The sequence below is a fragment of the Onychomys torridus genome, chromosome 5 (genome assembly GCF_903995425.1).
Source record: "Onychomys torridus chromosome 5, mOncTor1.1, whole genome shotgun sequence".
In the NCBI taxonomy this organism is placed as follows: Eukaryota; Metazoa; Chordata; class Mammalia; order Rodentia; family Cricetidae; genus Onychomys; species Onychomys torridus.
In genome coordinates this window covers 6,389,376-6,409,470 of record NC_050447.1, presented here as the reverse complement: position 1 = coordinate 6,409,470, position 20,095 = coordinate 6,389,376, and the positions used below count along the sequence as shown (strand labels likewise).

At 43.2% G+C, this 20,095-nt stretch overlaps 1 protein-coding gene across 1 annotated transcript in view; it reads left to right on the top strand.

The window, feature by feature from the left end:
- Positions 1-582: 582 nt before the first annotated feature.
- Positions 583-20,095, top strand: part of C5H4orf51 (chromosome 5 C4orf51 homolog) — a 33,116-nt gene continuing 13,603 nt past the window's right edge. The window contains exons 1-2 of the mRNA XM_036187575.1: positions 583-815; positions 14,202-14,278. Of these exons, the coding sequence (XP_036043468.1) occupies positions 583-815; positions 14,202-14,278 (310 nt within the window). The remainder of the gene's footprint in view (positions 816-14,201; positions 14,279-20,095) is intronic.

The window sequence follows — 20,095 nt, the reverse complement described above, 5'->3', positions numbered from 1 at the left end:
ACTTGGCTTTTTAACGGTAACCCCCCAGGCTGATTGTATCAGAATCTGAGGTTGTATGTGGGGCTCCTTGTTATTTTAACAGTCCAGAATGACTGTCCTGTCACCCAACCAGCAGGCATACGACTGCTCTGTGACACACACTGTTGAGTCCCCAATCGTTGACATCACAAACAGCTAACGTTATTGTCCCAGCTTGACGAAGTGAGGTCCTCAGGGACTCTGCTTTCATCTTCAGCTCCTATCTCCTGTCACCACCCTGAAGATTTACATTCCTTATGACAGTTTCAATAGGCATATCATTTTGCCTAGTGCTTTCTTGACTTAATTATGAAGCAGTATTTCTCTTAGATAACTTACAAATGGGTAAAAGTCCATGTGTTTGGAATGGAGGTAGTATTTGTGGAATTTTGTGACCTGTTGCCTGGTAACTGTACCTAAGACTGTTAAGCTTCTCTCTGTGAGCCGTCAGATTTCGGAGGCTTGATCGGCTCAGGTGATAGCTTCCTGTTACTAGCAGGAGATGAGCAATTCACTATGCCCAGGGCTTGAAAAGCGGCAGCTCCTGGCAGCCCTGTCCTAGCCATGTCCCACTTCTTCTACTTGGCTCCAGAAATCCTGCTCCCTTTTAGCCCCCTCACTTCTAACGAGTTCGAGCTGATCAGACGCAAGGCCCGGGAACTGTGGCAGGAAGAGACGCGGTGGAGCACTTCTTCCGTGACAACCTACTCTGGCAGTTACCGGCAGAAGCAACTGGATGAAGCCACCCGCAACCGACTGGCCCAAAGACCAGGCCAGAAGCAGTTCGAGTACAAACGGTAAGCTCCCTTTGTAATGTGTGCCAGGATACGTGGCTATCCAGAGACAGGTGCCGTTAGAAAGAGGTGATGGAGAGCTGGGGAGACTTCAAAGATGTTAACCGTCTGCTTCCTGTGTGCATGTCACTTACCAGTGCGGCTCCACTCCAAAATGGTATATAACGACTTATTACTGGAAGATATGAATATGAGAGTTTGATTAACATAGATATTTTTATTTTGTGAGCTTGTCTATTATTACATTTATTGTGTGCGTATGTGTGTGGTCACGTGGGAAGGTCAGAGGACAACTCCCAGGATCTGTTCTCTCCTTCGATCTGGTGAGTGTCTGGAATCAAACTCTGGTTATTGGGCTTGCTATCCTAGGAGCCATCTTGCTGTCCCTCCCCCTCTTTTAGACAGGGTCTCTTGTATCCCAGACTCCCCTCAAACCCACTCTAGCCCAGATCACCCGTAAACTCAGGATCCTCCACCTCTTTAGTAGAGGAAACTCAGGCATGAGCCAGCACACCCAGATTACATGTGTGGCACTGGGCATCAAACCCTAGACCTAACGGCCGGATTCACATCCTTGGGCCTAAAATGTGGCTTCTGAGAATTTCTTTTGTTTCCTGTAGTCCTTCCTTCTGTGGAAAGGCAGGCAAACCCACCAAGGGTGCACACCAGGGCTTATGGGTGCCCGCAAGAGCTGAGGCCCAAAGGTATTTCCAAGGGTATATTGGGAACCCAGGCCTTGCAGTAGTGCCACAGTCGAAAATTAATTCCAATTCAATTCCACAACAACAGATATGAGCACTCGACTCAGGGAAAGGAGATCTCACCAGCCAGTCCTGAAGAAGAGTGTTCAGCATAGTGAGAGCTTCTGAAAAAGCAAGCTTCCCCATGGTGGGAATGGGAAAACACACCATTCCGAGGAAAGCATGTGCCACTGGGCAAAGACGCCTGAAAACGCTGCATGCCAGAAGCATATAGGTAGCTCAGTGCAATGAGCAGAAAGTGTAAGTCTGGACTTGGAAAACTCCAGGGCTAATTATGAAATCTGTCCCTTTTGGTGTTATTTAGCAAATATCCAAATTCTGGAAACTTCTTTGAAAATACCTTGGATTATTGGCTCCAATTCCTGATGTAGTATTTGAATAACCATATTTGGCTCTACCAAATAGCAGTTATGGGGCTGGAGAGATGGTTTAGCTCTTAGGAGCACTGGCTGCTCTTGCAGAGAACCAGAATTCAGTTCCCAGAATATGCATGTTGGGTAGCTTAGAAGTACCTGGCCTTCTCTCTCTCTCTCTCTCTCTCTCTCTCTCTCTCTCTCTCTCTCTCTCAATAAAATAAATATATTAGTTACCTCGCCTTCCAGAGCTTTCCACCTCATGAAAATGGCACACATTATCTCCCTTTCCCGGCACTCTTTGTAACAGCTCTCGAGCCTGTCCCCATTTCAGTCAGCTTTGGTGGTTCCTCTGCTGGGTCTCAGGCTGTGGGGAAGTCCCGTGGCCAGGTAGGGGATCTTTAGATGTTACTGAGATCTGCTCTGAAAACACATGGATCCAAATAGACCCATTCAACAAACTTGTTGTTGTTTAATATTTTTAATCGACCTTAAAATGTAGTGAAAATGCACATAACTTTGAATTTGTTTCTCATTGTGTGATTCATCCCAGTCAGGAAGCCCAGAACATTGAAAACCACAAAAAGGCTCATGCTTATGACATTTCTCTGGGTGTTTTCGGAATCTCAGACACTTCAATATACCCATTGCCCAACTACTGTCCTGTTAGAGGCTAAAATGAAGCAATGAGAGCGAGGGGCAGGTCGAGCTTGATTGCAAAGTAACGATGGCATGCTATATTGGTTTTGTTTTTAATCTTTCTCTTTACTAATTTTAGTCCAGAGGAGAAATGTCTTCTAAAGTTCCAAGCAAAAGCTGTTTAATTAAAAATTTTGTGAAACTGTAGGGAGACATTTTTTACGACACTAAAGGTCTTCCATGTAAAGATTCTACCAGTGCAGGTGTACAGCATGGTCATAGGGACTGTTTATGGTACAGTGAGGGCATCCGAATAAAGATGGAAATGGTCATTTAAAATGTAGTAAGCCGGGGAAATGCTACACTAGAACACAAGACTTTTCATCCGTATTATTTATCTGTGTTTGCAATAACATCCTGAACCACAGCATTTGTTCTTAGCCTGAACTGTCAACTTGCCACAGTTTACTGCCGTCTGGCAGGAAAGTCTCAATTGAGGAAATACTAGGTCAGATTGTGGGCATGTGTATGAGGAACTAACTGTCTATCAGCTGACGTGGGAAGGCACAAGCCTGTGAGTGAGTCACACCGTGAACCAGCAGGTGTGACGTTCCTCCATAGTTACACTCCAGATCCCTGTTCTGAGTTCCGACCCTGATTTCCCTTAATGATGGATGGGCTGTGACCTGGAAGTAAGTGTAAAATGGAATAAACTCCTTCATCCCGGAAGATCCTTTTGGTCAGTGTTTTATCGCAGCAACAGAATGAAATTATATACTGCACAAGAAGAAGAAACCTCAATCATTTCACTCTAAAGCAGCTTTAATTCATAAAATTCATAATGTACAAAACTCCATGTGTGCTGGGGGGTCGGAGATGCACAGTAAGGAACTTATACTAATATGAAGGTTAGGGTCAATCCTTGTTGTCCACCCAGATTAAAATGAGGGAAGCATTGCACTTTGGAGCTGCTAAGACAGGCACAGAATGCCGCCTGGGTTAAAGCCAGGCCTTGCCCCCTAGACAGATGCTCCCTGAGGAGCTACAATTCCAGCCCTTGAGCACACACTTTAAAGTCTTGAAACTCTACGCATCCACTAACCAAATATTTATTTAGGTCCTACTATGCTTAAGGTCTTAAATTTGACACACCTCTTCTAAAATCTCATAGTCCCCCAGAGCTTCTCATCAGGTGAGGGAAAAGTCACCAGGGAAATCTGAGCCATTAGGGTGCTGAAGGATTTGTTGTTTAGGCAAAGTGGGTGACAGTGTCCTATAAAATGAAACAGTCTTATTGTATTACTCCTGAACCACATTCTTAGGTATTTGCTTAGGAGCATGAAAACTTAGTATACACCCACACAAAGCCAATGCAGAACCTTCATGATACTTTTTTTTTTTATAATGGACACAAATTGGAGGAACCAATAGGTAAACAGACAAACTATGCTACATTTATACAATAGAGTATTATCCAGTGGTTAAAAAATAAAGATATGAGGTACCAGGCTGCAAAAAGCTATGGATGAGTCTTAGATCCATATTTCCAAGTAAAGATGTATGAAGTTACACATTGTATATTGCAAACACGCAATTCCCAAAAAGCAAATGTATATACCATACAGATGACTGTTTCCAGAGGATGGGCAAGTGTTAAACAGATGAAGCACACTGATGTTTTAGGTCTGTGGAGTTCTGTGTGATGCCATACTGGTGAACACAAGACATTAAATGTTTGTCAAAACACACAGCACTTCATAGCATAAAGAGTGAACTTTATGCAGATTCAGAAAACATTCAGGAGTTTGAGAAGCTAAAAATAGGATAAAGAAACTGAAAAATTCGGATCTATTACAGATCTGGGAGATGAGCTCACTAGCATGTGATTAAAGGCTGATGCAGTTGGAGGGGGTTGTAAAGATTAAGGAGCTGTGCATAAGCATGGTTTTATGACTAGCAAAGTTGCTTCCCACTAGATTTGAGCAATATTTCTGAAACTATTATATGTAGAAGCTAGAATTGAACAATTCAGCAAATGGGTGATAGGTGGTGGAAGCCAAGGTTTTTATTTGAACAAGAAGTAAATGATAAGGAGTAGGGTCTAGAAATGACCCCTGTCATAATGATCAAAATTAGATACTTGCTTAGTGTAGATGATAACTTACTTAGAGATAATGATATGTGGAAATAGTTATATGTAGGTATCTATATACAGGTTACTGTATATGTCCTCATTCTCTGCTCAGTCCATGTCAGTGGAGACCTTTACACAAAAGGACCTCGAAGCAATGCTTTGCAAGAGCAGAGATACCAAGAGCCCTGATATTGGTTTCCGCTAAGTTTTCTCCAGTACAAAGGAATCAGATTTACTTAGAGAAATACAGACTCAACCAGGTGGTAGATACAATGAGCATGGAGCATGGAGTGCCAGAAAATGTTAAAATGCCAAGAGATGAAACAGCAATGGTGGTGGCAAATGAAGTTTCCAGATGGTTAAAGCTGAAAGGTATTGAGGGAAAATAAACAGATATTACTGCATCATAACCCAATGTACCAAATAAACATCCATGAGTCCATACTGGAATAAATAAACAATTGAATTATCGTGGGGAAAGGACAAATTTCCCATGCAGAAGAATGGCAACCATAGGCTAATGCAAATAGCCTCTTATGCAGCAGTTACTACTGTAATTGTTTTTCTGCACCTGAACAGGGATACTGGTATTTGAATTTAAAAGCTTAATACCACTTATGTTAGTAGTCCTCTAAAATGAAATTTGTGAGTAGGAATTTCATAATATGTACAAGACCCACATAAAGAAAAATAAAATTCTGATATAAGAAATCATAGTATAACAAACAAATACAGATATTCCCAGTTCATGATTAAGGAGACTAAATAGCATCAAAATGTTCTTCCCAACTTAGTGTGTATCCTGGTTTGTTTCCTGTTCCTGTGATGAAACACCCTGAGAAGAGCAATGTGGAAGAGACAAGGTTCCCTCAGCTCATGGGTCCATGTTAGAGTTCATCACTATGGGAAGTCAGGCAGCAGGGACTTGAAGCAGCTAGTCCCACCCACGGTTGAGAGCAGAAAGAGAACACAGGCATGCTTGCCTGCTGGTGCCCAGTCCAGGATCCCCAAGCCTGGGGAGTGGGACGCCTACAGTGGGCACAGCTAACATGGTGAAGACAATTCCCCAAGCCAGGCCCATGGGCCACGCTAATCCAGACAGCCCCCTCATTAAGATGCTATTCCAGAAGATTCTAGATGACATCACATTGACAAAACTAACCGTCACAATGTGTGAGTTCAATGCGAACCCAATTAAAGTCCCAGCAAGTAATTTTGTGAGCACCAAAAACTGGGTTCAGTGTTTAACTGGAGAGACAAACAGGAAGAACAACCAGCAGACTGTAGAAGACAGATTGGAAGATTAACAATGCTTGTCTGTGAGTACAGTACACCGTGCTAGTGAGCAAACAGACAGATAGACGCTTGGGACAGAACAAAGCCCAGAAATAAGTGCACATAAAATATCGTTTGTTAATATTTGGCAAAGAAGCAAAGTTATCCTTTCAAAGCATGTTAGATCAAATGGACTCGGGGTGGGGGGTGCACAGGGGGATCTTGGCACAGACAAAAATTAACTCAAAATGGATAATGCTCTAGTGCAAAATGCAAAACTATAAAAGTTCCAGGAGACTAAAGCCTAGATGGCCTTGTGATTTGGAGGGCACAAAATCAGAGTTAGTAAAATTGGACTTCATTAAAATTTTTTAAATTATTTCTTTCTTTCAAATTTTTTTAGATTATAATATAGTGTCATCATTTCCTCCTTCCATTTCTGTCCCCTGAACCCTCCCATGTCCCCTCCTTGCTCTTTCAAGTTCATGACCTCTTTGCTCATTGTTGTTTTATTCTCTCTCTCTTCTCTCTCTCTCTCTCTCTCTCTCTCTCTCTCTCTCTCTCTCTCTCTCCTTAAATACCTACATACAACCTGCTCAGTCTGTACAGATGTGTGTGTACACACATATTTGTGTTTTCTGGACTGACCATTTGGTAGTAGATAGCCATTGGTGGACTCTGTCTTGGGGAAGACGATATCTCCACTCTCAGCATCCTTAGTTGCCTGTAGTTCTTTGTGTAGGATTGAGGCATCCTAGACTTCTCCCTGTCCCCTGACCTCCCTCCTCTGGTTCAGATTGGCATGTCTGTTGTTGTCCTTGTTCAGCTCATGTTCAGGCATCATGTTGGTGAGACTTGTGGGTGTGGCTTCCGACATTCCTAGGAGATGCAACCTCTCAGCAAACCCCCTGTTCCTCTGGTTCTTACAATCTTTCTGACCGGTCTTGAGCTTTAGGTGTGGGAGTTGTATTGTAGATGTATCCATTAAGACAGAATGCCACAACTCTGCAATTGATTGGTTGTAGTTTTTGTAATGCTCTCTGGGTTTTTTTTGGTTTTTTTTTTTTTTGGTTTTTTGTTTTGTTTTTTTTTTTTGCAAAGGGAAGTTTCCTTGATGTGGGGCAAAGACTACACGTATCTGTGGGGACTAGGACTAATATTTAGAATGCAGTTAGGGACAGTCCGGGTAAAGCAGCAGTTGCAGGTTCTCCTCCAAGATCCACAACTTCACTAGTCCTGGGTAGTTGGCTGGGTTTCTAGTACCAGGCGTGGTTTCCCTCTTGTTCACTGTGTTTCCAGTTCAATTAGAAAGCTGTTGGTTACTCCTAAGGTGTGTGTGCCACTGCTGCACAACTAAGGCTATTGTTCATTAAAAAATTTAAATTTCTGAAAAATGCAATGCCAAGAGAATGAGAAAACAAGTGACAGATAGGGAGAAAATACTTGAAAAGGCCTTTTCTGGTAGGTATTCTGATTGATATACCCAAGATTCAGAAAGAGCTCTTGTAATACAAAACAGCCACCTGGAAGATGATTTGGCAATTTCTTAGAAAACCAAACTATATTGTTATTATAGCATTTAGCAATTGTACTTTTTGGTATTAATCTAGAGGAATTGAAAAATTATGTCCATACAAAAATCCATATAAATTTTTTATGGTAGCTTTATTCATAACCACCAAAACTTGGTAGGAACTAAATTGTCTTCTCATAGGTCAGTGGTTAAACTGTGGCACACACATACAACAGAATGATAGTCAGTGGTGAAAAGCAATGAATTATCAAGGCATGAGAAGACATGAAAAAATTTTATACATATTACTAACTGAAAACAATCTAAAACAGCTATGTACTCTGTATAGCCAACTAAATGACATTTGGAAAAGACAAAAAAATCTATGAGGACAGTGACTGTATCGGTGAACTCCATGGGTTTGTTGAAAGGGGGAAGGGTAAAGAGTTGATAAATAAAGGGGAGGGATAAATAGCCCAGAGGCTATTTTAGGACAGTGAAAATATTACATATGATATGATATGGTTACATTGATTTCATATCATAATATGATATGAAAACATTACATATGATACTATTATAAAGGATGTGAATATTGTACAGCTGGCCAAACCCATGGACTGCTTACTTCAGCTGTGGACTTGGTGACCGTTCTAACAAGTGTGTTGCTCTGCTGAGGAATGAGGGTTGGGGGGATTGTGAATGCACTAGAGAGCGCTGTGATCAAATGCTCTGACTAAGGCAACTCAAGAGGCAGAGGGTTTGCTCACTCTGGTTTGCAGTTACGATGGGGGAGTCAGGTAGCAACTGGTCCCTCTGCATTCACAATCAGTATAGAGAGGAACAAATGCATGCTGGTGCTCAGCTCCCTTCATCATTTATGTAGTTCAGGATCTCAGCCAGGGAACAATGCTATCCACAATAGGTAGGTCATCCCCATTCCCACTTCCCTCCCATCAGCTCCTGTCCACTCCTGTTCAGAAAACTACTGAGGGAAAATAACATCTAAGTATGTGGATAGATAAACCATGTTCATGGATTGGGAGACTGAATATTGCAAAGCAGTGTCATCCCCCCTAATTTATAGACCCAGTGCAATTCTGACAGCTTCTTTTGTTTAGAATTTGACAAGGCAATTCTAAAGCTTAACATGAAAACAAAAAGTGTCATGATCCAGCCAAGATATTCTTAGGAAAGAATCAAATATGAGAGTTTACTCTACAGATAGCAAACATCACTGTAGCTTAGGGGGATGCAATGAAGCCCAGTAAATAAACCGGGATAGTAGTATGACACAAAGACAGAGCAACAGGTCAACAGAATGGAGGAAAATAGGCTGGAGAGATGGCTCAGCAGTTAAGAGCATGTACTGCCCTTGCAGAGGACCTGAATTCAGTTCCTAACACCTTCTAACTGAGGATCTTCCTGAAACTCTGCCTCCAGGGAAATCTCGCACTGTCTCATGTCCTCCACAGGCAGAGCATGCACACATACACACCCACACACAGACACATAATTTAAAATAAAAGTAAACCTTAACAAAGGAGTAAAGATTCAAGAGCAGAAACAACTCTACGCTTGTAACAGGTGCTGATTTATAGAAGTGATGTCACAGAAAGGCTGTGCTCCCAGCTTAGTGAGTAAAGACCTTAACAAAATTTTCCCAGGGGCCTGCCCTGAGAATATTTCTCCCAGAGTCTTGGGGAAGATGCTGTGGTTGGTGTCAGGTAATATGAGGGAAAATAATCTAAGTACACCAGGTTCTTTCATCTGTTTACTTTATTCCTCTGAGATCTATTACACAGCTTCAGTTCTGTACTCAGACTTAGTTCCTCTCTGTCCCTTTTCCTCCTGTCCTGTCCTAGTTCTAACTAAGTTCCTTTTGCCTCATCCTCATCCTCATCTTCATTTCTCTCCATCTTGGCCCTTCCACTCCACTCCTGGAAAGGATCTATGACCTTGCAAGCAGTAACCCTCACAATATAATGTAAAACTTCTGAGGTCCCCACAAGAGCAGTGATAGCTAGCTTCATTTGCAACCCAAAGGGGAGTGAATAGAGGAGGTGGGAGGCTCAAACTGCAATCTTACAGGTGGTTAGGTAAATGATTCTATAGGTCATTAAAATAAAACTTTCTCTAATTTCCTGTGCCACTATATATACTGGCAGGGTGGGGTAACTTCGGGGTAACTTTGCTAGGAGCTAGGAAACCTGTCTCAAAGCTAATTTGCACCTGGTATGCAAAAAACAACAACAACAACAACAAAACCCTTTTGTTCTGAGTCAATTGCTCTGGAATGCCATTTGGGCTGAGAGAGAAAAGAGGGCCTGAGCTTCTTCATTTGCATAAGAAATAAAGCTATGCATCTACACAACTGCCTGTCTCCTAGGAGATAGGAGTTGTCTCTGTAAGGGTGTTACCTAGTTCAGCAGAAGGTCTGAGATGCTTATACTGTTTGGCTAGGAGTTATGGGCGCACAAGAAATTGATAGTAGGAAACAGCTGTTATATTAAAAGCCGAATAACATCAAATATTCCTTGATATTTGACTTCTCCTCCATAAGGATTCCTTGATCCTTCTAGGTATAGCTTTATCATATACAGCTGACTCTCTATTTCATATTTTTGCAGCCTGCAACAAGACCTGGTAACAGTGAAATATTTGGTGTCAGCATGGAGGTTATCTGGATGGCCTGGGGGATTGGCAAAGATTTCTTTTTCTTTTTAGAGGGTGATCTTTATTTTTGCTATTATGTGGATGTGTGCATGATGGCACAGGAGGAGGGGCATGTGTGTGGAGGTCAGAAGACAACTTTGTGGAGTCAGTTCTTTCTTTCCCTAACTCAGGTTGTCAGACTTAGCAGCAACCACCTTTACCTGCTGAGCCACTAGCCCTAGAAAATTCCTTTTTTTTTTTTTAAAGATTTATTTATTTATTATGTACACAGTATTCTGCCTGCATGTGTCCCTGCAGACCAGAAGAGGGCACCAGATATCATTACAAGTGGTTGTGAGCCACCATGTGGTTGCTGGGAATTGAACTCAGGACCTCTGGAAGAGCAGTCAGTGCTCTTAACCACTGAGCCATCTCTCCAGCCCCTAGAAAAAAAAGTCTTAAACAGATGCAAAGAGCACTGAGCCCAAGGGAAAAGTTAGATAAATTGGACACCTTATTATAACTCGCTTCCTCTACAAACCTAGGCCTATTATAACTGAAAAACATCATTTCTAAGTGTTGGTAAGGATGTGGCATGTGGGGATCTCCCACATGTTAGTTGTTTGGCGGCACTCTTACCCTGTGAGGAAATGTCCCAAAACATGACAAATCCACTAACAAGAGTTTTATTAGGATAGGAAAGAAGGGACAGTTGTGAACAGGCCTGTGAGAAACACACGTGGTCAAGAGAGAAAGTGGAGCCGGGAAAAATGGCGCCAGCTTATAAAGGTTGGGCTGCGCCTGCGAACACACGACCCATGTGACTACTCCATTCATGTGTGTAGATCATATGGCTGCGCTGTGTGCTTTACACAACCACGCAAAGCCACAGGATCCTGGTCACAGGAGATGTTTTGACCCGGAAATGGCTATTGTGAACCGGAAATAGCTAGGTGGAAGTGTCTAGGTCCGCTGGGCATGCCCAACTGTGGGGGCATGCTGTGAATTCATATCACTACAAATGGCTGGTAGGGAAGCACACTGCTGTGGATCCCTGAAGAAGCAGCTCCACTTCCAAGTAACCACCATCTCAAATGCATTTTCACTCTTACACTGAGACATATCTAAACCTATTCCCAGCAGCATTGTTCAGAATAGGAAAAAAAAAATAACAAAACAAAACAAAACAAACAATAACAAAACAAAAAAACTGAACACAAGACAAATATAAAATAGAGCGCTTGCCTAGCAAGTGCAAGGCCCTGGGTTTGATCCTCAGCTCCAAAAAAAAAAAAAAAAAAAAAAAAAAGAAATTCCATAGTTGTCTCTCAAGTGCCAAAATCTGAGAGTGCCTGAATCCTGCCTCCTCTGTTTTAGCCAGTGTTCTGTTGCCATGAAGAGACACTATGACCATGGCAACTCTTATAAGGAAAGCATTTAATGGGGCGTGTTTGCAGTTTTGGAGGTATAGTCTATTATCAGCATGGTGGGGAACATGGCATGTTAAAGCAGGCATGATGTTGGGGAAGCTGAGAATTCTACATTTAGATCCACAGGCAGCAGGAAGAAGAGAGACCCACTGGGCCTAACTTGTGCATTTGAGATCTCAAAGCCCGCCCCCAGTGACACACTTCCTCCAACAAGGCCACACCTCCATGAGTGCCACTCCTTGGTGAACATGCTGTCAAATCCATTTCTATTCAAACCACCACATTCCACTCCCTGTCCCCCAGAGGCTGGTAGCTGTATTCTAATGCAAAAATGCATTTAAATTTAAAGGTCCCCATAGTCTCTTAACAGTTTCAACACTATTTGAAAGTCTAAAGTCCATCAGCTGGTCAGTGGTGGCACATGCCTTTAATCCTAGCACTCGAGAGGTAGAGGCAGGTAGATCTTTGTGAGTTCAAGGCCAGCCTAGTCTACAGAGCTAGTTTCAGGATAGCCAGGGCTACTCTGTCTAGAGAAACAAAACAAAACAAAAAATACTACAAAAAAATCCAAAGTCTCTTCTGAGACTCAAGGCACTCTCTTAACTCTAGCCCCCTGTAAAACAAAAATAAAAAAGCAGCTCACATACTTCCAACATACAATGGCATAGGATATACATTACCATTCCAAAAGGGATGGAAGGGAGCACAGTGAGGAAATACTGGATCAAAGCAAGATGAAAACCAGCTCCAAATTCTATCTTGAAGTCTAATGTCAAAGCACTCTTCAGATCTCCAACTTATTTCAGCTTTGTTAACTGCAACACACTTTTTTCTCTTGGGCTGGTTCTACTCCCTGCTAGCAGCTCCCTCAGCAGGTATCCCATGGCTCTGGTATCTCCAACATCTCCAAGGCAATCCAGGCTTCACCTTTATAGCTTTACACAAAGGCCTTTGTAGGCCTCCCTGCAGGGACACCCCTGACACATGCCTGGCCTCATCAGCATCCCTTAGCTTCAGAGGAAGATTCCACAACCCCTTTCTTGAATCCTTGACTTTAAAACCAGAACCAGGAGACCAAAACTGCCAAGTTCTTCTCCCCTCATTCAATTCATCTGCATCAGCTTTTTGATTCTGATGGTTTCCTCCATTGATTAAGCTTTTCTTTAACCCCTTTTCACAGGTGGAGAGGTTAGCTGGGTAGGGTCTTGTCCTGAGGTCACTCCCTTTATTCCATTTAACATCAGGTTTTTCTTTAGTATGTTTATCTCCTCGAGCACAGAACTTAGCTCTATTTCACTTCCTGGTGGTGCCCTTTTTCTCCTCAAACTGTACATTTTTGTATTTTTCCTTGCTGAGTTTGGTTCTTTCCATTATAGATCTGCAGGATAAAAAATATACATATTCTATGATTCCAAGGATAGAATTTAAAATTTGTATGTGTATGGAAGTTTTGTCTATAAATATATTTGTGTATTACTTGTGTGTCTGGTGAATGCAGAGGCCAGAAAAGGGCACTGAATTGCCTGGGACAGGAGTTCCAGATGGCTTCGAGCTGCCATGTAGGTACTAGGAATTGAACCCAAGTCCCCTGGAAGAACAGCCAGTGCTCTCAGCTGCTAAGCCGACCTCAACACCCCTGTATAATGTTTTAAAAACTAACCAAAGCACAATATTTGGAGATTTTATATATATAATTATATATATATTAGTATAATATAAAAAGAAAAACAAAGGAGTGATTCCTAAAGAGGTCAGCACACTAGCTCCCTGTCTGTCTATGTCAGAACCATCTACCCCACACCTACTGAGAGGTAACCAGTGGGTGCTTTACTCAGAAACTGCACTTAAGAATTAATGGCCTGTGATGATTTCTTTGCTATCACAGAGTAGGAGAGAGATGGAGGGTGGTCTTCCAGCCCCTGTCTGCAGTCTGAATGCATGGACAGGGGGAGCGCTCAGGACTCTCTGGGTTGATTTCAGCTCCACTACACCCCTTCCTCTCCTCACAGTTCCAGATGCCTTGGTTGAGAGACCCTCTTTCCCTAACCAAAGGACCTTAAGTTAGTTACCATGACATGTGCAGGCTGGCGATCAATTTGTTCACTCCAGGCACAATGCCCCATCTCGCCCAATAAGCCATAGCTTGATGATAAGGAATGCCATTTCTGAGTTCAGGGAAACTGAGATACAGATGTGTTTCAAAGGATACACATAACATCTGTGAGTCCCCACATTACCCCACTGCCATTAAATTTTATTTGGAAACCAATGTAATTACTGTAATCTTTCTTATTCCATGCATGGCACTTATCTTATTTTGAAAGCAACTCCCTGGAGAAACACTCATAAATCCTGCTGAAGTAATTATGAACTTAATGTTTGAGCTTTGCATGCAGAGATGAAAATGTTACCCTTTTATGACAAATCAGAGCACAAACAAATCCCTGAAGACTGTGCAGAATTTCAGCTCGGGTTGATTTAATGGGAATATGGGGTGAGGGTTGGGGGGATGGGAAGAGAAGAAAAGTAACAGAACCTTAGGAAACCAAATGAAATTTAAATCTGTAGGCTCTGTGTGATTGCTGAGCCTACCGGTGTGTAACTTGTTTCTCCCACGGGCTTTCTTTAGGACACTGTTGCTCGGCACCTCTGCCTATAGCAATCTACCCGGCCAGGCTGGTTCCCAAGAGGCGGCAGACAGCAAAGGTTAGTTCCTGATCAGTTCCCCCAAGCAGAACCCTTTCAGGCCCTTCTCCCCTGCTTAACTGAGGTAGACTGGCGAATGCAACCTGTGTGTACTAGGTTAGTCAACAGGATACTTTGATAAGTGTTTGTACTGTGACATGATTACTGTGGTTATGCTAATCAATGGTTTCCGCATAACTCTGTGTGTGTGTGTGTGTGTGTGTGTGTGTGTGTGTGTGTGTGTGTGTGTGTGAGAGAGAGAGAGAGAGAGAGAGGGAAAGTATGTTTTGGGTGTATTTTTGTTAGGTGTGTGTATGCACTGGGTGATAGAAAATTACAACATGTCCACACAGTTGGGCTTGCCCTGCAGACTGCCTAATTATTTCCGGTTCAAAATAGCCATTTCCAGGTCAGAACATCTTGCATGGCTAGGACTCCGTGGCTTTACATGGTTGCATAAAGTGCACACGCCATGTAATCTATTCGCATGCATGAAGTAGCCACATGCGGTCCTGTACGCATGCGCGGCCCACTCTTTAAAAAGCCAGTGCCATTTTGCACAGGTCTCTCTTCTCTTCTCTCCCCCTTGTCTCCTCACCCACGTGTGCTTCACACAGGCCTGTCACATTTCTGTCCTCTTTAATAAAAACTCTTCTGTGGTCTTGTCGTGTTCGGGACATGTTCCTCTCAGGGTAAGAGTGCCGCTTAAATAACTAACACTGGGTATATGTGCATGTTTATGTGTGTGTGGTATGTATGTGTATATGTTTGTGTGCATGTGTGCTATGTGTGTGGTGTATCCATATGTGTGGGTGTGTGAGTGCGTATGTGTATGCATGTGTTTGGTGTGTGCATATGTACTTGTATGCACACAACGAGCATGTATGTAGAACCCTGGCATCTCTTCCCTCTGTGCATTTTGCATCTGTGGAGCAGACAGCTGCTGGCTGAGAGGGGTGGTGAGCATAAGATGAGGAATACTGAGGTACATGTGAGGTGACTTGCAGATGATGGATCCTTCTGAAGTGGGAACTGGGATCCATGATTCTTTGCTGAGCTCTAGGCTCTGGCTGTTTGGAGTTCTTGCCTCTGCTCCTTGGTGCTGATCTCCCTCAGCACCCAGCACTCTGACCACCCCAGGATTCTGAGTAGAGTCAGGAGGAAGTAAGCCTCTTGGGTGGTATTTGGATGGGAGGAGGAGCCAGAGCTCACTCACTGCGCTCTACTTCCCTAGCAGGAAGTACTAGGGTGAGATCTCCCTTGCCTCTGAGCTCTGCTGCTTTGGCTGTGACACAGGGCAAGTGAAATGGTGCTTTCTGGACTTTCAATGCCTCTGCTGTTGTCTTCACTTCATGATCTGGTGGGAATTCCCTCTGGGCATCTGGACTCCCACAAAGGTGTTCTCATCTGTGGTTGGAATCCATACCTTATGTCCAGCTTTGCTAGAAAATAATGTCAGAAAGAACCCATTCTACCATCTTCTTGCACTTTCCTCTTCCACTCCCAGGTTCTTGATTGTGGTCCATAAGGCTTCCATTTCCTAAAAAGGTAAAATCCCTCTCACAGGGAAGTAACCATGTTCCACTCAAGATACAGTGCTTGTAAAAGTGACAGTCACTTTAAGGTATCTCCTCCTTTCCACGTTAGTCCTTGAATGTGCCTTCCAGCAGAGCCTGACCCTCTTGATAGTGTTAATACTGGGTGTGCCAGCCTCAGATGAGACACCAACGCTGGGGATCATCGGCCACTCAGCATCGTTCGCTAGTCTCCCCCATTCTGTTTTAGCTATTTGAAGTTAACACCAGATGCTATAACAAGACATTAAACCCCCAACTCCAGTTTCTTTCTGTACACAACCAAAGAACACCTTTCTTTATATAAGGGCCAAAATGTTGCTCTGTGGGCTAGCTGCCCACATGGCATTTTAGGGGTACAGACTTCCTTCCTCTTGGGTGCTATTATCCCTTGGCACCCTAGATTCCTTTGTCTCTACCTTCAGGTGAGGAGTGGGGGGGGGGTAAGAAAAGCACACAGTCCTTTCCCTCCATACAATGTGAGAGCAGCGAGCTCAGACATGGATTCTCTGGGGGTCAGCTACATCCTACCAACAGCTGCACCTGGAGGTCCCAGCTGCCCATCCTGTCACCAAGTCTGACTTTGAGGAGGAGACAGAGATATTGCCCAGCACAATGGCCATCTCTCAGAGCTGAGTCTCTGGGGCATTAATAATACTGATTAATATAATCACAAGAGATATTTGAAGCACACCATAACATATTCTGGCATTCTGTCCATTTGGTGAGCTATTTAAGGTTGTAATGCACTAATGGGGTGAGCTGGGTGGTGGAGAGTCACTCGGCAGCCTGGTGGGTATTTGCCAACTGATAGAGATAAAGGTTTCCAATGTTTTCATTGGGTGGTTCCACTGCTCTGCTGTTCTCCTATTAAAACTTGGCTTTACGGGAAGAGCCTGAGAGACAGTGTCAGCATTCCTCCATGGCTTGCTGATGCATGATGATAGGAAACGTAGCCATTTACACTATGGTTGATCAGGCAACACTTTATTCCCTTTGCTTTGGAGAGCAAAACCATCGAAGTACACCACTTAAAGACAGGTCCAAACTCATACTTGAGGTTAAGCAGTCTGTGGGTCATGACCCCTATTTCATAGGGGTCACGTATCAGATATCCTACACATCAGATATTTACATTGATTCATAACAGTAGCAAAGTACAGTTATGAAGTAGCAACAAAAGTAATTTTATGGTTGTGGGGGTCATGAGGAACTGTTCTAAAGGGTCGAAGCATTAGGAAGGTTGAGAACCACTGGTTTATAGGAAGGCAAGTTGGCAGTGTCTCCAACCTGAGTAGCCCAGCACAGCCCCATTCCATGCACGTGGTGGTTTGTGTCCTTTAGAACACCAGTTAAAACAGTGATAACCTGTGGTCTGAAGACTACTTCACAGGTCCCAGGTGGGTGGGTGGAGGTCCAAGAGGAGACAGCATGAGCAGCAACAACTGACCAATATACAATGTGCAGCTTTGTTTCCCAGCTCCTTTTCAAGGTCTTATATAGGCCAAGTTGATCTCAAAGTCTGTAACTAAAATCTGCCTGTTCCTACCTCATGAGTCCTTAGACCTGCACCATTATACCCTGAACAGAGCATATGGCGTCACATACTTAGCAGCTTTCAGATTCAATGAACAGAGCAGTAGCCAGTAAAAATCAAGTTTTTAAAACCCAGTATAGAAATGACCAATCAACTTTCTGCTTAGTCTTTGCTATATGGAGTATTCTATGTTATATCTTACCAAACAGCTTCTGTCCAGCTCTCTGCCCCAGACAACTCTGTGGTAGGACATATATCCAAAGTGGACTCATCTTGCTCACTCTTGCTGTTTCAGGAGGTATAATTTGCACTGGGAGGATTTTATATGTATGAACACACCAAAATCCAGAGGTTATGATGGAGACAAGATGTCCTTGAGAATTTCCTCATCACAGAGCACAATCCAAGTCTCTGAAGCAGCTACCTGGAACTACTCTTACAGTATACAGTCTTTTACAGGGATGAGACTGTCTAGGAGGACATTGACTCAAATCAAACAGTAGACGGAGAGATGGCTCAGCATTTAAGAGGACTAGCTGACCTTCTGGAAAGCCTGGAGTTGTGTCCCAGGACCTACATGGTGCCTCACAACTGTTTGCAACTCCAGTTCCAGGAGATCCAAAGCCCAATTCTAGTCTCCCTAGGCACTAGGGTTGCAAGTGTTACACATACATGCAGACAGAACACCTATACACAAAAAATTTAAAACTTAAAAAGAAAAATGTTTGAAGGGGAGAGATATATGATATGCCGTGTGATTCAACAATGTGTATGCCCATTTGTAGCATCCTTTCTGTTCTTCTCCTTGAATCCCATTTTAATTCCTGTATGACACACTCTCCTTACTGGAAACAACCACAGAAAGAAGTAAGAACTAACAAGAGTGTCTTGTAAGTCATGTCTCTCCAATCCAGTCCATTTTCTACACAGGAGAACACTAATATATAAAGGAGATGATATTGCTCTTCTGTTTCTTGTCAGACTTGGATTAAGTCCTGCTTCCTTACCAAAGCCTCCAGGGCCGGTTGTGGATATGACTCCTGTGCCAACTCCTATTTCCTCTTCATTTTGTTCATTCTCTTCTATCTATATTGTCTTCACTTAAATATGTGCAAACACCAAACCAGTTTTTGCCGCAGGACCTTCACACGCTGTTCTTTCAGGAACACAGTTATCTGGATTCTGCTTTCTCTGTGTTGTTTGTTTGTCTTTATCTGTCTAAAATATAAGCTTCCTGCAGACAACAACTTGTCTTGTTTGAATCTTCAGTATCTCATGCAGAGTTCAAAAGAAAACAGATGCCCCTGTGAGAGTTGGATTGACAGATGCCTAGGGACTAGACAAGTAACCTTGTGGGTTGGGCCAGGACATGGTGGCACACGCCTTTAATTTCAGCACTCAGGAGGCAGAGGCAGGTGGGTCTCTGTAACAGGCTTTCTCGGAATGCCAGCCCCCAAATCATGACACAGAGACTTATTATTAGTTATGAGTGCTCAGCCTTAGCTTATGCTTCTCCCACTAACTTTAATTCAGTCTGTTTCTCCTCATCTACATTTTGTCTCTGGGCTTTTTACTTTCTTCCATTCTGTATGTCCCACCCAGTGTCTGGCAGGCGGGCCCAGGGTGCTTCCCTTTCTTTCTCCCCCATTCTCTCCTCCCTTACTCCTCCAAGCCTAGATTCCTTCTCCTACCCACCTCCCAGCTCTGTCCACCATCCCTGCCTGTCCCTCTACTGCCTAGCTATTGACCGTTCAGCTTTTTATTAGACCAATCAGGTACCTTAGGCAGGCAATGCAGCACATCTTCACATTGTTAAACAAATGCAGCATAAACAAATGTAACACATCTTTACATAGTTAAAGTAATTATTCCACAACAGATCTCTAAATTCAATGCCAGTCTGCTCTACAGAGCGAGTTTCAGGACAGCCAGGACTACACAGAGAAACTCTGTCTCAAAAAACCAAAGCATCAAAGTCTTCACAAACTCACTCCACTTCCTACATGTAGATGGAAGTTTTTCTGGGTCCCGCCTGATTCTGCAGACACAAATAAACACACAGAGGCTTATATCAATTATGAACTGTGTGGCCATGGCCTATGGCTCAAGCTTCTTGCTAGCTAGCTCTTATAAATAAACTCAACTCATTTCTATTAATCTATGGGTTACCACATGTTCCATGACTTTACCTGTGTGCCATTACATGCTGCTCCCTGGATAGTGGGATGGGGTCTCCTCCACCTCTGCCTTTCTTCTTCCTTTCTCTCTCCTGGATTTCCTGCCTGCCTCTAAGCTGCCTTGCCATAGGCCAAACAGCTTTATTTATCAACTAATCAGAGCAACACATATTCACAGCGTACAGAAATTCATCCCATAGCACCTACTTGCTGTTCAGTTTCCTGTGTATGTGAAAACTGTAGCCAGCCAACTTCCTGCCTGCCTGCCATACTTCCCCAGCCGTTATGGACTCTGCCTCTGGAACCTGAAGCCAAAGTGAACTTTCTTCCTTTGGCTGCTTTTGGATATAGTATTTTTATTATAGCAACAGAAAAGTAACTAATCTGCCAGACAAATCCTAGATATGAAATATTCACATTCATAGTTTGAGTAAGTGACTGTCAGTGTGATTTGGGGTGAGAAGGATAGGGAACAGGTAGATTACTGATTCTGAGAGGGCAGCTGGGGCCCAGGACAACAACAAATAACTTTTTTTCATTTTTTACTAAG